General features: G+C 42.2%; 2 protein-coding genes across 2 annotated transcripts in view; one reads left to right on the top strand and one right to left on the bottom strand.

Annotated features, from left to right (window-relative positions):
- Window positions 1–18929, top strand: part of MCM9 (minichromosome maintenance 9 homologous recombination repair factor) — a 47432-nt gene that overhangs the window by 18201 nt on the left and 10302 nt on the right. Inside the window, exons 7-8 of the mRNA XM_062488759.1 lie at window positions 15397–15571; window positions 17846–18048. Coding sequence (XP_062344743.1) covers window positions 15397–15571; window positions 17846–18048 — 378 coding nt within the window. The remainder of the gene's footprint in view (window positions 1–15396; window positions 15572–17845; window positions 18049–18929) is intronic.
- ASF1A (anti-silencing function 1A histone chaperone) lies at window positions 830–12061 on the bottom strand. Its single transcript, XM_062488758.1, has 4 exons — window positions 11903–12061; window positions 8282–8397; window positions 3673–3849; window positions 830–1865 (listed from the first exon to the last, which is right to left on the bottom strand). Exons 1-4 carry the CDS (start codon window positions 12009–12011, stop codon window positions 1653–1655), a joined length of 615 nt encoding a protein of 204 aa, XP_062344742.1. The 5' UTR covers window positions 12012–12061; the 3' UTR covers window positions 830–1652.

The raw sequence follows: 18929 nt of genomic DNA, 5'->3' as shown, positions 1-18929 counted from the left end.
CTTGAAACAATTAAAGAGAGGTTGTTAAGAGCACATATTAGAACTAGGACTCCAAATATTAATGGAATTCATTAATTCATTCATCTTCTCCAGATAGGTACTGCTGAGTTTCCATACAAGAAAAACATTCACATCAGGTCCTTTCCAGTTTGAAAAACACATCTGAAATGCAGACAATTTCACTAGTAATGTGGAAAGACAGAACAGCTGTCTGGGACATCTTCATCCCCATTAGAGAATGCAGAAAGAGAATGGAAAGCATTCTATTTTCATTCAGAGCTACACTGTCAATCATCAGAAATCTGCCCTTTTTTGGAAGGCCCAGAACCTACAATTTAGGCAGTGACTAGTAAATAGTAGAACTATATTCCTGTAATCTGGTATGACAGATTACAACTTAATTGCACATACAGGCACAACAAACAGAAATAAGGCTAATGAGGGTTGGAAGGAATAACTAAATTCTTAAGTCTCATAATAATGTCTTGAGTCTTTACAGGTTACTGCTTACTTCCTTTTATCTTCAAGGATGCCTCAGGTAATAGGGATGTCTCACTGCAAGCTCTTCAGGGCAAGTAATGTATTCCTGAGTGTGTCAGGCCTGCCACAGCAGGGTTTATAGCAGTAACTAGGTTTGCCTTAAAGGCTAGAGAAAAAACAGAGAAGTTGAAAATTCCAGGTGTTTCAAAAACAATGAAAAAACACCCAGGCTCCTTACTACTACTAAAAAAAACTACAATAAAGCATGCCTGAAAGTAAACATACTAGCCAGTAGTTATCCATAATAGTCTTGCAGAAGAGCATATTTGGGATATTCACACTACTGCTTTTGAGGCTTAGAATCATCTAGTAATTGCATGCATCCTTCCAACCACTCGTGTATACTATTAGGGGGGCTGAAAAAGGGTTCTTTCCTGAGGTACCCACCCCAATCCACATGAAATGCTGTCCTGAACAAAACCACAGTTAGACTAAACAGCAGCAGGAGGAGATTTAAAAAAAAAAAAAAAAAAAAAAAAGTCCTAAAATCCAAGATAGCAGATGGTAAATCTGAAATTGCAGGCTTTAAGTAACAACTATGTGCCTTGAAAGGAAAAGAAGCTTGCACCTAAAATTATACTGTGCTGTCTGCTTTCAGAGCAAAAGGACAATTTTGGACTTTTTTGTTTGTTATTAAGAGATTCTTTCTTTGCACTTCATCTAATGACAGTTTTGTTCTTAAGATGCTATTAAAGGGCACTTTATATTTGGCAATCTGGATAGCAGAGATGAAGACATGGCATTATTCCTTCATTTTGCCTGAATGTTTTAACTTTTAAACTTTTTTTAGCTTTTAATAGTGTTTACAAAGTAAGGGGGGAGGGGAGAGAATGCATATACTTTAATCAGGTTTGGTTTAGACCACACAGAATAACACATTAGAAAAAAAAGGCAATTACTTAAAAATAGTTGTATTTATATTTCACAATCTGCTCAAATACTGTTTGTTTGGGTTTTTTTGTTTTGTTTTTTTTTTTTATAAACTTTCTACAGGATGTTTTAAAACAAGTTCTTCACATTGCTTCAACTACCTACTTATGGAATTTGAAGGAAATAGTTCTGGTTGTTTTTACAGTTTAACACATATACAGTACCAAAAGGATGGTGGTTAGTCACATGCAGTCCATATGAGATTCTAACATAACATTTAGTGAATTTTCTGATGTTGACCACCCCTTTGATGCTGAAGGTAATGCATCTGTGGAAAGCAAGGACTGTAGATTTGGGTTACTGCTCTCTGCATCTTCCAGTTTTTCAGTGTTGTCCTCCCAGTTAATGTGGAATCTTGTGACTCTGGGATTAGATGCCAAAATATTCCTTTGAAGCTGGGAAAGAAGAAAATATATGGATTGTAATGTGTACATCTCAAACTGGAGTATATATGCATATAGATTTTTCCTTTTAGTCCCTATAGCCTTGTTTGCATAAAACAACTTGTTTAAAAAGGGAATTCACATCAGTGTGAATCTATAGCTACTACCTATGGATCAGAAATGTGCTTACAGTACACCACTTACTAATTTTCCCTAATATTCTACTCAGCAAAACAACCACTTTCTCAAGAGATTATTTTAACTGTTCCACAAAGCAAGGCTGGGAAAGAGATCTACAACTAAAGTGCAAGTGTTTATTATTTTATCCAGCTTTTAGTAAAGCAAATAACTTCAACCTGCATAAGGATTTTGCAAACCACAGTACTTCATCTAATTTTGCATCAACTTCATGGTATTTGCAATACCCATCAATTCCATCAACTTCTCATCTTCATTTAAAAGTACAGTCATATCCTTTAGACTGATTTCACTAAGAGGATTTAACTACCAAAGTTTTAAAATAAAAACATTTATATTTGGAAGGCACTAACACTCTGGCAGTGGACATGATTAGTCATCTACCTTATTCTCATGGCTGGCCTTCATGTTCCCTTGAAAACATATTGCATTTGTTTATGTATGCAGGAAAAAGAAAAAAAAAAGCTGATTTTCTTTTGAAAAAGGGGTGAAAAATTATATATAATTACCCAGAGGATGGCAACTTAGTGCTAGCAGACACTCAGTGACAGTTACAACCGATCATGGCAAAGGTTTGCTTTGTCAATTTTATTCTTCAAGAAAGTGTAGTACTCTTACTAAGTATTTCCTTACCCCTTATGCGAACTAAAAAGACTTTCTTTTTCAGAACCTAGTAGAGCTTTTTACCAAATAATTAATCAATTGCTTTAATAACCTTTTTTGTCCCCAAGTCACATTAAGGACTCTGTATGCAAATATATGATAGCTTTTGCTGTTCTCTTCCATAGCAGCAATGAGAGCTCTTTATATAAACAGAGAATGAAGACAAGTAGTTCTAGGCATTCTAAATTCAAGTGCTTAAAGAGAGTCATCATTTTGGCATTGACAACCAACATAACAAATAGGTTGTTATAAGTCAAAGAAATAAAGAAGATAGTATCATAACTAAGTTTAAAAATCCTCAAACTTTACTGTAATTTTCAGAACATACTTAGTATCATCACTGAAAATTAAGTTAAACATGTTCACATTCACTTCATGTGTTAATTCCAGTCCTGGTTTGTTAACATGAAGGATATAAGTTTTTATAACTTTATGTGTATACTTTTGTCAAATTAGACATTAATCAGATAATCATCCAACCAGGCTGGCTACCCATGTTCTCTCATTGTACACCTAATTTGTTCCTCAGTTTGTTCGTTAAAGTTCTGCACAAACTGTAGCTCTGACACTAGAACAGCTGAGTAACAACTGTAGTAAATACATGTCTACAACTTATTTCCAGGTTGATGGGCCTAGAAAAACATCATTCCGTTTCTCTGAAGAACAGAGCCAGTTTGTAAACAGTGGTGCAGGTGCAAATAAATCCAATGGTTTATTTCACAGTCAGTGTGAAAGTACAGCCAAGTCTTCAAGATGGTGAAAATTTTTGATGGTTTCTCAGTATTACCTGAATTTATGACAACTACATGGCACTTCTAGTTAGTCCTCCCAAGTATTTTCCATTATTTGATGCCTCATTCCATGCACTTTATGAAATCACTTGGGGTTTGGTTTGTTTCTTAAAAACCTCTTTCATAAGCATACTTCTGATACATGACTAAAATAAAACATGCCTTACCTTAGAAAAATCTGGCTTTACTGGTGGATTCTCTCTCAGTTCTGTTTCAGTATATTCATTGTTTACATAGTAGCCGACTCTAATAAATTCTTGACCTCGGTAAGTGCATGTAATTAGCACAACTGTTACACCTACTGCATCTGCATCTGGAATAAGCCCTGGGTTAGGTGCATCAGCCTAAATGTGAAAGGGGAAAAATAAATTAAAATTGATAGCACACGCCTACCTAGTAGGGGAATCTCAAGTAGTGTGTTTCAGCAGCTAAGTAGTGACTATATTTAAAATTGTTCAAGTTAACCAGAAAGTATACTGCTTTCACAACATCAACCCTAGATTTAGAACACCATCCTCTAACGACAGAATTGGAATACAGTAAAATTGTTTGCAGACATTTCTCATAGTGATTGGCCAGGTTTGATCCAAAAATCCTTTTAAATATATGACCAGCTAAACCATTGTTCAGACAGGGGTTCCAACATTACTCCAGTTCTACAGTGCCACAGTTCTCCAGCCCATCTTGGTAATCTAGTAGAGCAAGATTATTTTCCTCATACACCCTCAAGGTTGAATTGGTCAGCATGTGTGCTCTTAAGACTAAATCCTTGAAGCTACAGACTGCAAATTATACTTCAGCAAGAAAAGGGACAGGCTATGATAAGGTTTGAGCTGTTCCACAGATTTCCAGGGAAGGAAATGAAGGACTATCTCTAGCTTCATTCCTAATACCCATGTTCACTAAAATATATGCAGTGTAATGCACCATCTCTCCAAGACAGATGAACATTTTCAGCCAGTATGCAAACTTAATTAATAAGCAAATGATTCAGTCTTCCTCAATGTCCTTACTTACCATAGCTGCAGTTACGTATCAATAAAATTTACCTCATAAAATGTGCCTTACATCAGTCTCCTAAAATGCCTCCTAACTACCACATCTATTGATAAAATGTAATGCCTGAGTCTGCTTCAGGATTTAAAGTAACAGCAATCCAGGCATAGTAAAACAGCTTCATATTTACAATTCCACGTGAAGCTCTGAAGTCAACAATGTATACCCATGTTGTGAGAACAAGTTAGTGTTAACGTGTGTTCAGATTATTTGGGTGCAACAAACCTTGCCTAGTGACAGAGGATGAATGGAATTAATTCCTGTTATTCCTCTCATAAATACTACAGAAAAGTAGGAATATGTTCCAGCATGGTGAAATTTGGAAGCTGCTGCTCATGCAGCATTGGCGTCTACTCTTTGCCACTTCAATTCTAAGCCTTCAAACTAGTCTAGCTTTTTGTGAGAAGCTGTAGGCACTTTGCAGAAGAATTAGGTGGGTCAGACCTCTCAGGTAGAAATACACCAAAGGGAGGAGAAGAAACCTGGGAATCAGGTAGAACTCATCTTCCTCCAGCCCTGAAGGAAATAGAAAATGACTGTGAATGGCTTTACAACTACCAGAGGGCAATGGAAAAGATGGCCAAGGAGCAGAAAAAGTGGAGAAGCCTGAGGAAAGCACAAGAACTGCCAATACAGATTGAATCATTAATTCAGTAGTCTTGTTCTAACAGTGCCCAGAAATAACTGATCACTTCAAACTCCACAGTAATGGGCAACAAAAGGACCATGTTTCATTTAACTCCCCATTAAACTCAACTCACATTTTAATGTAGGATCTTAGTTTTCCAGGTTCCCACTGTCATTTTCTGTCTTGTAATATCCTATGACACAGTTCTGAACCCAAGGAAATACTCTGTTCTAATCCCACTTATCTCTCAAGCATTGTTTTGCTGCATGAAAAAGACACTGAAGACTGTTTAGAACCATTTTCTCTAATTTTCAACTTCCTATTTTTGTCAAACCTCTTAATTACTCAGGATCATATACAGGTGGAAGAAAAAAGGAAGAGCTTAGTATGACCAAATGATACATAAGCAGATTATCTGCAAACAGGTATTTTGGTGGGCAGAGGCAGTACATAAATTTTTGCATAGAAATCACTGCCTTAATGTGCCATTATTATGCTATAAATTACATAAGAATTTTATTAAATCAGCCTGTGTGTATGTTGCCTTGAATTATCTTGCTTTTTTCCACATGATATTTGTTCACATAGCTGTTGCTGCAGAGTAGGTATCAAAGGTTATATGCCCACTTAAGGACAGTAAATTATTTATGTCCTTATATGCTCAAAAAGAAGTGATTTTATTACAAATTCCCAAGAGAACTGAGAAGGAATCAGGTTTTACTACATGTATCTTCGCATTTAGAAACAAGCAAGCCAAACTGTGGGCCTTTACTATTGAAACCCTTTTAAAGGCAGTACTTTGGGGTTTTAAAACAAAAAGCTACTTTTGTAAGTGTGAAAATCACAATAATTGTCCATCTTCCTGTAAGGCTGAATTCCCAACCTGACCCACATCTTTTTTTCATCTAAGGTATTTTTATCATCCTTGGCAATCTATCTGTGTGGTACTCCATTTTAGCTTCTATTTCAGCCATTTTCCTATCTAGAAAAATCTACAGCAGATTATCTGGAAATTTTATACTCCTCTCCTAAGGTCCTTTCCTTACGCTATTACCCATGAACATAGTCTCTTTTCTTTGTATCACATGCCTCCTGTAGTTCTGTGCTTTGCCCCATTCTTGTCTTCCCTTGCTTGTTTCTTTCTCTGTATCCCACGCTGCTTCAGTCATCAGCAAAGTGCATTGCAGCACTTTGGGTTTTGGTAGCCTCCTGTGTACACATGAGCTTAGTCCTACCCTTACCTGAAATCCAGAGCCTTTGAAGCATAACACTCAGACCCAACCATACTTCCATAATAAAAAGGATATTTTAACAGAAGAAATCTCTTACAGGACCCTACTCCAATCTAAGCAAAATCTCTACCCATCTCCTCCTATTTTAGCTGTAATGTCATTTATAACCAGGATACAATTGCTGAGTCCATGCCACAGAAACTGCAAGACCATTAAATTTAATTTGAGACCTGCCCAATCATACAGCTAAAACATGCCTTTTTTAGGCACCTGCTTCTTGTTCTTTCCCATCACAACCAACAAGGAATCTTTGGACCTTTGATTAAGAACAGTGCATCTTTTAAATTAGAAATGCACATGCCAGCTGATTTTCCAACACACAAACACAAGGTAGCCCCTCAGAGAGCAATAGAGCATCACCTATTTCTGACCAATTAATGCCATGAACTATAATGGCTTGATAATGGAAAAACTGTTAATAAATGATGATTCGTTACACATCTGCTTTATTTGTAGTGCAGAAGAACTAGGCCTGGCTCCAAAACCAAACAGAAACATTTCAACACTGATTTGCATGTATGTGGTTGATAAATGCTGCAACCTCCAGTCCAATCCTATTCCTTAAGCCAGTCCTTTAAGTAAAAAGCCAAAATAAAAAGGCCCAGAATAAACAAACACACACCACAAAATGCCAAATAAACTACCTTTCCTGGAACTTACAGGATTGATCAGGATGCCTCACAAATGTTGATATTATTTTAAACCAGTTACAGCAACCATGAGAAATAAGGGAGTGTATTCACCAGCACTTTGGATTTTAATGCTCATACTTCAGCATGTGTTTGCCATTAGTTAAGTGAGTTTATAGTATTTGGGAAAATAGCAGGGTTCTTATACAATAAGACATACTGTTTCTATCTGATTTTTCATCCAATGGAGTTTGCTGTCAATTTACAAGAAAAAAAATCTAGTATTTCATAGAGAAATATGTGTTCATTTTAATAAAAATTACAGTTTTGAATAAAAAACAAACAAAAACCACCACCACGAACAAACTTATCCCAAACAAAAGAAAGCTTCTGCAGTAATTCAGACAAGCCCACTTCAGGTTTTCCCTCTGCCTCTCACTGAATTAAAATGGAAACAAGACCAGGCCAGTAAGCCATCTTAGTGTTGCTCTTTCCCTCTTTACTTTTCCTTCATTATTCCTCATTAGCTTTTGGTTACAACAGCAGTATTTTATAGGACTCTCACATGCTCTAGACTTTTTTGCACAGTGTTGATCTACACATTTGTGTCCTAAATATCATCCATTTACCACTGAACTTCTATCTTTATTTTAGAAATCACTGTATTTTGTTATGATATAGCATGCTCAGCCAAACATCACAGCTGAACATGTGTTCAGCCAAACAGAAACAAACTTCTTGATTGTTCTGGCTGAGCTTTACAATTAGTTTGTTGGCTTGATCCTCTGAAGGTGTTGTCTAAATTAACCTAGTGCTCTTGATTGTCTGAAACTGCTACCGGCGGCAGAAGAGGTGAGCCTGATGGTGCTGGTGTAAACCAGGCAACTGGCACTGCTGATTATGAACCAGACTGGTTAAAATTACCAGTAGTTATGGGAAATGTGCTTTTATCAGTTATTATTGATACCACAAATAAAAAAATATAAACAAGAAGTATCAGGGGAAAGAAGTACAAGCTCAAGAACAGACTTTAAAGGGAGGTATATCATACCTGAGTAGTAACTCACTACAGTATTTTTTTACCATTATTTTTCAAGTGCCTCTTAGTTGGATACAGTTATCCCTAAATAAATCAGCACAACTATTTTAGAAATGGCTAAATCAGACTTACCTGAAATACAAACATGTGTCTTCCCGCAGGAACAGGTCCAACTAAAACAGAGTCTAACACCTGATCATACTCTTCACTTTCAGCTGAACCCACATAAATTATTTTCCATTCCAAATCTACATTTAAAAAAAGGGAAAAAAGAAAAAACAAACATTATTTATCATTACAGTTAGGAATCTTCCACTCTCGCCCATCTTACCATTTTGCATTGCCTAAAATTACTTCTTTGGCAACAAGCCCAAAATAACAAGGACCTGTCTTCCTCAGAGAAATTTACTGATGCCTGACCATGTCCTCATGAACCAGATCATCCCACTTTCTCTCTCTAAACAGTTGTACCACAGGAATGCCTGTATTTTTCACAGTGAGGTTAATTTTCAAATTTATACAGAGACCAGGGCCCTTTCAATAACTGGGACCTGTGTTGAGCATCTTCTCAAAGTCTGTCAGAATGGCAGCAGCAGAGGGATGATACCTACAAATCATCACATCCTTGAACACCAACTAGCCTCCCAAAACCAAATCCCCCCCCCCTTTCACATACACACCTCACAGCTTAAATTACACAGATTATGGCAAGTAGTAAGAAACCCACTCGGTAAACTCCAGGCACACTAAGTTTATACCCCCACTCCTTCATGCATAACTTGTATTACCAGGAAATTACATAAAACTGTGACAGCATGACTGGGCCATATTCTTAAAGATAGTGACGCTTGGATCTTATCTACATCCTGAAACAGAATTATAGGAAAAAAATATAGAAAGTGTAGCATTTTTCTTCTTAAAGCCATGCACTAAACCCCAACATTTATTACAATTCAGTTTTTTCTAACTCAGCCTCTCCCCCACAGATGTTTTCAAGTTGAAACTGCATATTATCCCAAATTAGCTCTTCCTGGGTCAGCTTTTCACCTTCCCTTTTTGGTTCAAAAACAGTATTATTCACACGTATGAAACTAATCTTGCAAGTCATTCTGGGGTTATTAAAACAAGAGGTAAAAAAAAGACCACCATTACAAAACACTGAAACACTTCTTAATTAAGGTGTTGTTTCCGAACTGTACCTTAAAAACTTACATGGCGTATTTTTTTTTTACCCGCCTTGTTAACAATGTACTGACTGCCTTTGCAAAAGCACAAACCTGTAAGCTATTAAGCTATTGCATTAACTTGATTAGTACACTCAGCAAAATCCAAAGGTCTGCCTCAGTTTCTGCATGCAGGAATGGAATTTAAGCATAGAAAAAAATAGCACTTGAACAAACTTAACTGCTTTGAGATTGCAACCCTCTTTCCTCATTAGCGAATTCTTCCTGGTTATTTTGTTTACCATCAGTGCAGGTTTTGCAAGCTTAACTATCATAATAAACAGGGCTTGGGAAGAGATTTTACTCCTCTGTAGGACATAGCAGTTTCCTAGAGGTTTTATTTACCTTTTAAGCATGAAGTACTAGCTGTTGCCAGTATTGCAGGGTACTCATCCAGGCTAATTAAAGAATTTTCTTGTCTGCGTCTCAGGACAAATTACTACTCACAAGAAGTGAGTACTTTTAGGCTAAATTGCTTAAGACTATCACACCATCCTGTGCCATTATCCTAGGAGAACAGTATAAAACTTATTCTAAACAACTCCTAGTATTTAGTACTAAAACTAGACTTTTTAAAAAATAGATTTTAAATGTTAAGTGTATTGATACAGAACGACAGCTTTAGGAAGGAGAGGGCTAGAGTTCATGGATTCAGTTTTAGGATCAGTGTTGCAGAGGACAGGGTGAAAACAGCACAGTTAACAGATGTATTAGCACAGAAAAGCTAAAGAAATTACTTTTCATCAAGTATACAATGGCTGTATTTAACCTTATTTTAAAATTGTGAAAGATAAAAGCGTTCATCCCCAATTTATCCTACAGTCTAACTTGTATGTTGGTGGGGGAAAGGAACTGAGAATTCTGCACTGGACCATCTATAATTCTTTCTCATCATGACTGTTCAGTCGTGTCCAGTATTAACTTTAACATAAATCCTGAGTGCGAGGAGCACATGACACACAGCTGTGCACAAGTGGAAGGAAAAGCCTAACATCTTGCACGGAGCCCCTGTGATGGGCACTGCCACCTGCCATAGCAGTTGCCACGGAGGGGGTCCGATGCTGCACCTCGGACCATGGGGCCAGGCTAACCGGAGAGATGCAGCCAGAAATGAGGCTACGGGCCTGGAGCACAGCTCCAGCTAGTGCGTCGGTCAGTTGCAGGAAGGCAGGAGACGGGCGGAGGAGGCCTAGAGGAAGCCCTGGCTCAGGCTAGACTTCCTCCGAAGTTCCCGCCACGGCGGCCCTCCGTCCCTCCCTCCTTCCCTCCCCGCGCTGTCACCATCCCGCCGGCACGCACGAGTACGCGCCGCTGCAGAGGCAGGCGGGGTGAAACGAGTTAAAAAGAAATGCAGCGATAACGAGCCTGCCAGGGCACCTTCGCCAGGACAGCACGCAACTCCCCTTCTCAGCCCTGCCTTCGCCCCTTCGCCCGCAGGGCTCTCTGGCGAGCAGGCGGCGCTGAGCTCCTCCGAGTGCCGGCCAGGCAGTGTCCTCTCCCGCTCACAGGCAGCCCAGCCGGGCGGCCTCCTCCTGCTCCCGGGGCAGCAGCCGGCGGGCAGGAGCGCCCCGCATTCCTTCCCTCGTCCCGAGCCGTTCGAAACTCCCGCCCGCGGGGCGACGCGCGGCCTCTCGGGGCGCGTCCCGCGGCCGGCCGGGGGGCGGCGCTGCGGAGCGCGGCCGGGGCGAGGGCGGCTCGCGGCCCGCCCGACTCGGGGGGAAGGCGGGAGCGCGGTGGGAGCGCGGCGGCGGCCCCGGCCCCGGCTCAGGACGGGGGTCCCCGTGGAGCGGCAAGGCCGGGGCCGCCCCCCACCCGCTAGCGGCTCCCTGTAACTTTCGAGTGACTTCCAAAAATAGTGGCAGGCGGGCGGCCCCCTCCCCCGCGGCGGGGCTCCCGCAGCCAGCGCTCCCCTCCGAGCCATGCCCGCGGCCCCGCGCACCTAGCGCGGCTGTCTGGTGCCGGCATGCGGGGCCAGCCAGCCAGCCTGCCCGCCCCTGCCTTCCACCGTGATTTTTAATTATTTTTTTCCCCCGTATTAAAATGGAGCACGAGGCCAGCGAAACGCATCCCCGCGGAGCGTTTTCCGCGCTCCGACTACCGCCGGGGCCAACCGCGCAGCATCCCGTGTGCCCGCGGGGATGCGCGGCCGCCGAGCCCGGTTCAACCCTCCTCTCTCCCGCTCGCTCCCCCCACGCACACACAAAGCTGGCAACATGGCTACCTCCACTCTAACAAGTTCCTCGCAACTTGCGGCAGCTCGCCGCCTCGCCGATGGCGGGGAGAGGCGGCGGGCCCGGCTCGGCACCCAGACCGGGCGGACGCCGCCAACTTTCCCCGGCGCCGGGCTCGGCGGGAGCGGCACATCCCCTCGGCCGGCCGGCACATCCCCTCGGCTCGGCACGGCGATGCGGCCGAGGTGGAGAGACTGTTAAATTGTAGGCGCAGGCCTGTGCAAAGTTTAAGCCTTAAATGCCCCGAGCTCAGAGCCCAGGGTTGCAAAATCCGTATCGGGGAGAAAAATTCTACTCACCTTCAGACAGGTCCTCTATGCACTCGAATGTGATTTCGAACTGGAAAGGATTGTAGAAAGGAGAAGGATTATCCAACACCACTACATTGTTCACCTGAACCTTTGCCATATTTTGGAAAAAAAACACAAACAATAGGCAGAGCGTGTTAACGCCGCGCACTAAAGTCCTCCGTGCCGGGCTCCCGCGCCGCACAAGCCCCCGCGCCGCTGCCCGAGCGAGGCTGCAGGGCGGCGACTTCCACAAACTTTTTTTTTTTTTTTTTTTCCTTTCGCCCCCCCCTTTTATTTACACCGGGGAACGCTCCACACTGTTCGCCGCTTTCCCTATTTCGCTCAACTACAGCCCATTCTGCCCCTGCTCGCCGCCAGCGCCCGCCCGGATTGGCCACTCGCCGGGCGAGGGCCCTCCCTCCGCGGGCACGGCGGGCACCGAGCGCCGGCCAGAGCGGCCTCCGCGCGCGCCCGCCCCGCGCCGCCCCCGCCGCAGCGCCCCCTCCCGGCGCGCGCCGGCAACGGCCAACGGGCGGAGGGGGCGGGGCCTGTGAGGGGCGGGGCATGTGGGGGCGGGGCCTGGGCGGGGATGATCCGGGCGGGCTGGGGAGAGCCGTGGAGTCTGCGTCTCTGATTTGCGGGAAAGGGACCGAGAGCTTATCAATAGCCTTTTCTTTCTTTTTACTTTTTTTTTTCCTCCTGTATGCATGAAGGAGATTAAAATCCAGGCAAGGGGAAAATCAGGAGGAAAGGTCTCATCACGCAGCTAGTCAGGTCTCCATTCGTGACCGAGAGGAACTCTGTACATTACTTCCAAAGCTGCTGCCTTGCAGTGATTTTATTTAAAGGAAAAAACGAAGTCCTAAGATGTGACTTTATTTCAATTGCTGGCATATAGCTTATGGGACTATTATTTATCCTGCCTATCACAATAACTTTTATTAAAATGGATAAGCTTTAGATTCATATATAGAAGATAACTTCTTTTGTCAGCATATGCTTAAAGTTGTGAACCATATGGGATGAAGAAGAAATTAATTTCCTTTCAAAATGTTCACCCTCTGCAAGTTGTAAACAATGTAAGACTATATCCAGCTTGGAAAGTGCCTTAAGCTGAAAATGGAGGCTGGAAGAATAGTAGGGCAAAATACCATAACTAAATTAGAACCATGGGTAGAACAGGAACAAAACTTAATCTTTTGTCCATTCACTTCAAGCAAAAAGTTAAAGAAGCACTGTATTTCAACAAGAGAAACTGCTTGCAACTAGAATTAGTTTTAAAGCTTTATTTAATCATATTTATAAAAGGGAAAATTCAGAATTGTTTGAAACAATCCTAAGTGTTTTTTTAATATGCAAAGATTGTGCAGTATTGTATAAACAGCTGACTGCTTGGGAAGAGTGGAAAACTCAGTCCTGCACTCATGATGCAATTGTTCCAGCACCTCTCAAAACAACCACTTTTACTGTCAGAATGCACAAAACTAGTCTAATCAAGCAGGAAGGTGCATTAAACTTTCAGCATGCCCTAAGAATTAAAGCAGTGATTCACTTACAGGCTAAAGCATCTTGCCTGTGGGACTGCACCACGTGCCAAGGGGCACGTTCAGTTTGGGGCCGTTTCAGCTCTTTGGGGTTTTGGCACGCTTTGTTTGATGGGTTCTTTTTCCTGTTTCTGTGCTGGGTGCTGGTGGGGTCCCGGGTGCCAGGAGCACCCCCGGCTCAGGGCAGTAGGGCTGGCCCTGGTGCCAGGCTCATGAGCCCGAGCCTGCAGCCCATGGCAGTGACCTCTTGGCTGATGGCAAGGGATATCCATGCTGGGATACAGCAGCTGGCTGGCTGGGGAGCCCCCTGAGCAAAGCAGGGCCTGCTGCTGGGGTGCTGGGTGCCCCGGGCAGGGCGGGCTGTCTGCACGGCCCCGAGCGCTGCTGCTGGACAGGCCACCCAAAGGGGCACAAGCGTGCCCGTCACACGGCCGTGCTGTCAGGAAGCCATCCCCTTCCTCTGCTTGTGGAAGGCTTGGGTACCCTGAAGAGCTCCAAGACGGGCCATTTTGCCTGTGTGGCAGCACGGCCAGCGGGAGGGCCCTGTGTGCGGCGGGGGAAGCCATCTCGTGGGGTTCCTGCAGGAGGGGCCATCTCAGGGCTGCTGTGCGCTGGGGACAGCACGGGGCAGGGTGACACAGCACTGCAGTGCCAGTGACCTCCCTCACGACCCGGGGGGACAGCAGAAACTGCCCACGGCTCCCAGGGTGCGACTTGTGTACCCCCACCGCAGAGCATTCAGAAATAAATGCGCGGCCAGGCTCCAGTACTGCCCAGTATTCTGTGTTTCCATACTTCTCCTATATGACTGAGTGCCCACCTTGCTGGGCACGGTGTCCAGGAAAACTGGGAAAGACTGGACACGGTGGAGCAGATTCCTTACTACAAGTTGAAGTACACATAAAGTTAGCAGGAAGCATTTAATTCCGGTAATTTTTTGGTGGTCATTTGCAAACAAATAGGCACTGTGGTGGGCTGCACAGTGATGAGAGTCTTTGCAGCCTTGAACCAAATGGTGAGGTAGCGAGGGATCCTTGTGCTGGTTTTCCCATAGAGTTCCAGGAGATTTTAGGCTGGTTTCAGCTTGTCAACTACTAGGATATTTTGAGCTGAATACTGGAGTGAAAAAGAAGGGCTAAAGATAGAGAAGAAGCTGGGAAATAGGGAATAGAAGGATTGGAGGGAGCTGCACATACTTGCTAATGTGTGCCTGTTTCCACAGTTGTGCGGGGGTTTTGACTTGCCATTCCGCCCAGTGTTTTACCATGTATAGATTTACTGGGAAATTATGATTATGATTATGATTATTATTATTATTATTATTATTGCTATTATTTCTTCCCCCATTTCATCCTTTGCGTTTTCGTTTTTGCTTAATGCTTAGAGGAAACCAAAAAAATTTAAAGAAATTTAATTTCTTTAGCTTAAGGGAAGAATTTGACTCCACTTTCTGGGGCCATGAGTTGAATGACTTAAATGAGTTAAATTGTCATTCTATTGTCAATCTATTTTTTTTCCAAATTTTGCTTTGCAGATCCAAAATTTCTGTCCGTCTTAGTAGCTGATGAAGAGGAGGACCTGAATGGATCTGTTCTATAATTTTGCAATCTTTGCAATCTTTGCCCCAGTTTTCAGTATGATCTGACAGATCTAGTCTTCATACCCTAGAAGAATCCCTTTTCTTCATTTAGAGAAGTCCTAAAGCAAGTCATAATCCAAACATGGGAAGCTTAACAGAATCTGCTCCACAGCTCCAGGCTAACCTCCCTCAGTACTAGTGGGATTGCTTGCTGGTACCTATAAAGTGAGTTAAGTTACGTGGTAGAAGTACATGATGGAGCTTCCCTGCTGATTTGCCATCTGTCCATGGCTCAAGCCACTGTGCTGGGTCACTTTCTTTCACTCAAGTTCACTCCTGCATTTTAAGGAAGAGACTGACTGAATTATTTGATTCTTCAGGTTTGACAGTGACTGCTGTAAAGGAATTTGGGGAGTGGAATTTGGAAGCTGGAGCACTGGTGCTTGCAGATGGAGGCCTCTGTTGCATTGATGAGTTCAATAGTATCAAAGAACATGACAGAACCAGTATCCATGAGGCAATGGAGCAACAAACCATCAGTGTTGCAAAGGCAGGGTAAGTGGCATGTTAGCATATGTGAGAAAACAGCATGAGATTTTTTTACTTGTACTTACATGTTGGAGGGATGCTGATTAAATATATCTGGTTTTTTTCATTGTATGTAATAGTTTTGTTGTCAACAATATTCCTAAACTAGACGAGTCAGCATTTCAAAGGGCAGTGCTCTGGAGCAGAGGCTGCAAGCAATCAGAATAAATATATAGCCTCTTTACTGCTGGGTTTTCAATCTACTGCTATAGACCAGGACACTTTCCTACAAAGACTTGGCATCCTTTTTCTTGTCCTTTGCTGCAAGTGATTGTAGTAATCCTATGTGAAACGAGGAGCTTTGTGACTTTTTTTGCAACTTAGCAAGTGGGGCTTCATTTTTCCAAAACCACAAAAACACAGAATCATTAAGTTTAAAAAAGACCTCAAAGATCATCAAGTCCAACCTATGACTGATCACCACCTTGTCAACTAGACCATGGCACTAAGTGCCATGTCCAGTCAATTCTTGAACACCTTCAGGGATAGTGACTCTACCACCTCCCTGGGCAGCCTATTCCAATGCCTGACCACCCTTCCAGTGAAGAAATTCTTCCTGATGTCCAACCTGAACCTCTTCTGGCACAGCTTGAGTCTATGTCTTCTTGTCCTGTAAAATACAGTAATATTGCTTGGTAACCGAAGCACATCAAGAGATTTCCAGGCTTCTGTATTTTCCAAGAGATTTGTGGGCTGCTGAATTTTATACCTTGGGTGTGGCATAAATATAAACTCCTACTTACTTTAAGTTCTCCCCTTTCTTTTTTCAGAGTAGTGTGTGTTCAAATCTACTTATAACCTCCCCACTACCTGCACCCATCACTTGGATCTTTGAGCTCATATTTCAATTTGTCAGTCTTATTCAGGCCCAAATTTTGCAGCAGTTATTCAGGCGCAAAATATTTCCTGGCTGATATTTCTGAAATCTCTGTTACTCAAAAGCATCACTCTTTTCACATTCCTTCTTGTTACCTTCTACTCAGATCTTGTTCCAGTCACATCCTGGCTCCTCTAACTGATCATGTCCTTCCCTTATTCTGAGCATCTCCATCCTCTTCGTCAGACAGTGGACTAATAATCACAGAATATTTTAAAGGAACCCACAAGGATCATCAAATATAATTCTTAATTGAATGCCTGTATGGGGATTAAACCCACAACTTTGGTGTTTTTAGCACCATGTACTTACGAACTGAGCTAATCTCAGGGTCATGTTGCTCTCACCTGGGTCATTACCAGTCTTTGCCAGCTGGGCACAAATACTTGGAATCAATATGGTCCTGTCTCCTTGGCAAGACAGGGACATATTTCAGCTGAGTTCCTTGTTGCAGTTGTTTGGATTTGATAGACCCAAACAAAGTTTGCTAACTTCCGCATATATGCCGAGTTGGTCACTTTTAAGGACTACATATAATGAGGATTTTTTGAGTAGTAATTTAGCACACAGAGGTTAAGCACCTTTTTAATTTAGGTCTTATTTTGGTGCATGGGAGAGTAAGTGTTTTACCTGTTGGATATAAGCAAGGGGAAGATCTGTGGTCCTTCCTCTCAGTTACAGAAGAACTTTGGACGTGAGGCAGCAGTTACTCAGGAGCTGACTAGAAATAGCTCTGTGACAAACCAAAGTTAGAATGCTTCTGCTGCTGCCTTACCCAAAAGGAGTGCATTTGGACTACTAGAGTAAAAACAATCTCTCCCCACATCTACAAGCACATGCCAGGACATCATGGTTAAGAGAAGAAAATGGCTGTTTCAGTTGGTATGGCTGCCATCACTGTTACCTTGGGTTCATATTCATGTTTATATACAGGAATAAAACATACATTTCTGTCGCATTTAATTTTGTTCTCTTAAAAAGTGAATTAAGCTAAAATGTTGCTTTCCAGCATTCAAAAGTGTTTGTATATTGTACGGAGCCACAGTGTAATATTTATTCTGATAAGTAGTGTTGGTTTTCACTGTTTAAGGATCTAGCTGTATATAGAGATTATTTGTGGCAATGTTGGTTGGTGACTTTTGGTATCCAGATCACTGTCTGTCTAGTTGCTATCCTCTGACCGAAAAATGCTATGCATATAATAAATATTAATACAAAAATTGTGTACATTGTTTAGCTCTTATAGTCTTTCAAGATAAGATGTGCTCTTTACAGGATAAAACCACAAAAGTTTTTAAACACTTTGTAATCCTTTTCCCTACCCAATTTAATTCAACCATAATGTTTGCCATACCTTTCTCTAGCTTGGTGTGCAAGCTTAGCACGAGGACAACTATCCTGGCAGCAACAAACCCTAAAGGCCATTATGACCCCAATGAGTCTGTCTCTGTCAACATAGCTCTCGGCAGTCCCCTGTTGAGCAGATTTGACCTGGTCTTGGTATTGTTAGATACAAAGAATGAGGAATGGGACCACATAATTTCATCCTTTATCTTGCAAAATAAAGGTAAGAGTAGTAGTCTTTTTTAATCATAAGGTGTTTTGTTGGGTTGGGGTTTTTGGTTTTTTGGGATTTTTTTGTTCCTTTTTTTTGTTTTTGTTTTTGTTTTGTTTTTTTGTTTTGTTTTGTTTTTTGGGGTTTTTTTGTTGATTGGTTTCTGGTTTGTTGTTTGTTTCTTTGGAGGTATGTTTGTTTGTTTGTTTTAATTTTCCTCCAGCTTTTAGTTTGTTATTCTTGAATCTTTCAAATTAATCAGTGTTTGCATTTTTGTCATGGTGGTTTTCTGCTGTATGGTTGTTCTTCAAGTAGGAGTAAGACAGAGATCACTAATTAATTAAGAGGAGTGAGCTGAGAACACTCTGCTTTTACTCCTGATTCATTTATCAGAGATTTTAGCCCAGGCTGCTCAGTAAGTGGATTGTTTCCATCTCACAACTTGATGGTGTTGGATCTGCAGATCCTATACACCTTGCAACTATACTTGCTGTTAATCAGAAACTTGATTCAGGCAGAACAGACCAGAGATACATGTGCTGCAGGGCTCAAAGAATGAGCGATAGCATTCCCCATGTGGAGCTTTGTATACTCTGGAATGAGGGAAGGCAGTATGATTTGGTTTTGACCAGCCCCTTCCTCATCCACGTCAAGGAACATGGCTTTGATCCCCATTACAGAAGAAGTGGTTAGAGGAAGCTTCTTCAGCTAGCTTTATTCCCTTTCCAAAATATTTCCCCACAAAAACGTTCAGAGTATGGCAGGTAGGCTCCAGCAGAGTAGGTAAAACAGCCAGAGGAGGTGCATACACCCATGCAGCATCTCTCATTTTAAGAAGTTCCAAAGCACTTGGCGCTGCCTGTACCATCTGGTGGGCAGTGAGGCTGACAGCA

The sequence above is a fragment of the Cinclus cinclus genome, chromosome 3 (genome assembly GCF_963662255.1).
Source record: "Cinclus cinclus chromosome 3, bCinCin1.1, whole genome shotgun sequence".
Lineage (NCBI taxonomy): Eukaryota > Metazoa > Chordata > Aves > Passeriformes > Cinclidae > Cinclus > Cinclus cinclus.
Note: the sequence above shows the minus strand (reverse complement) of the source record. Positions and strands in the feature narration are given on the sequence as shown.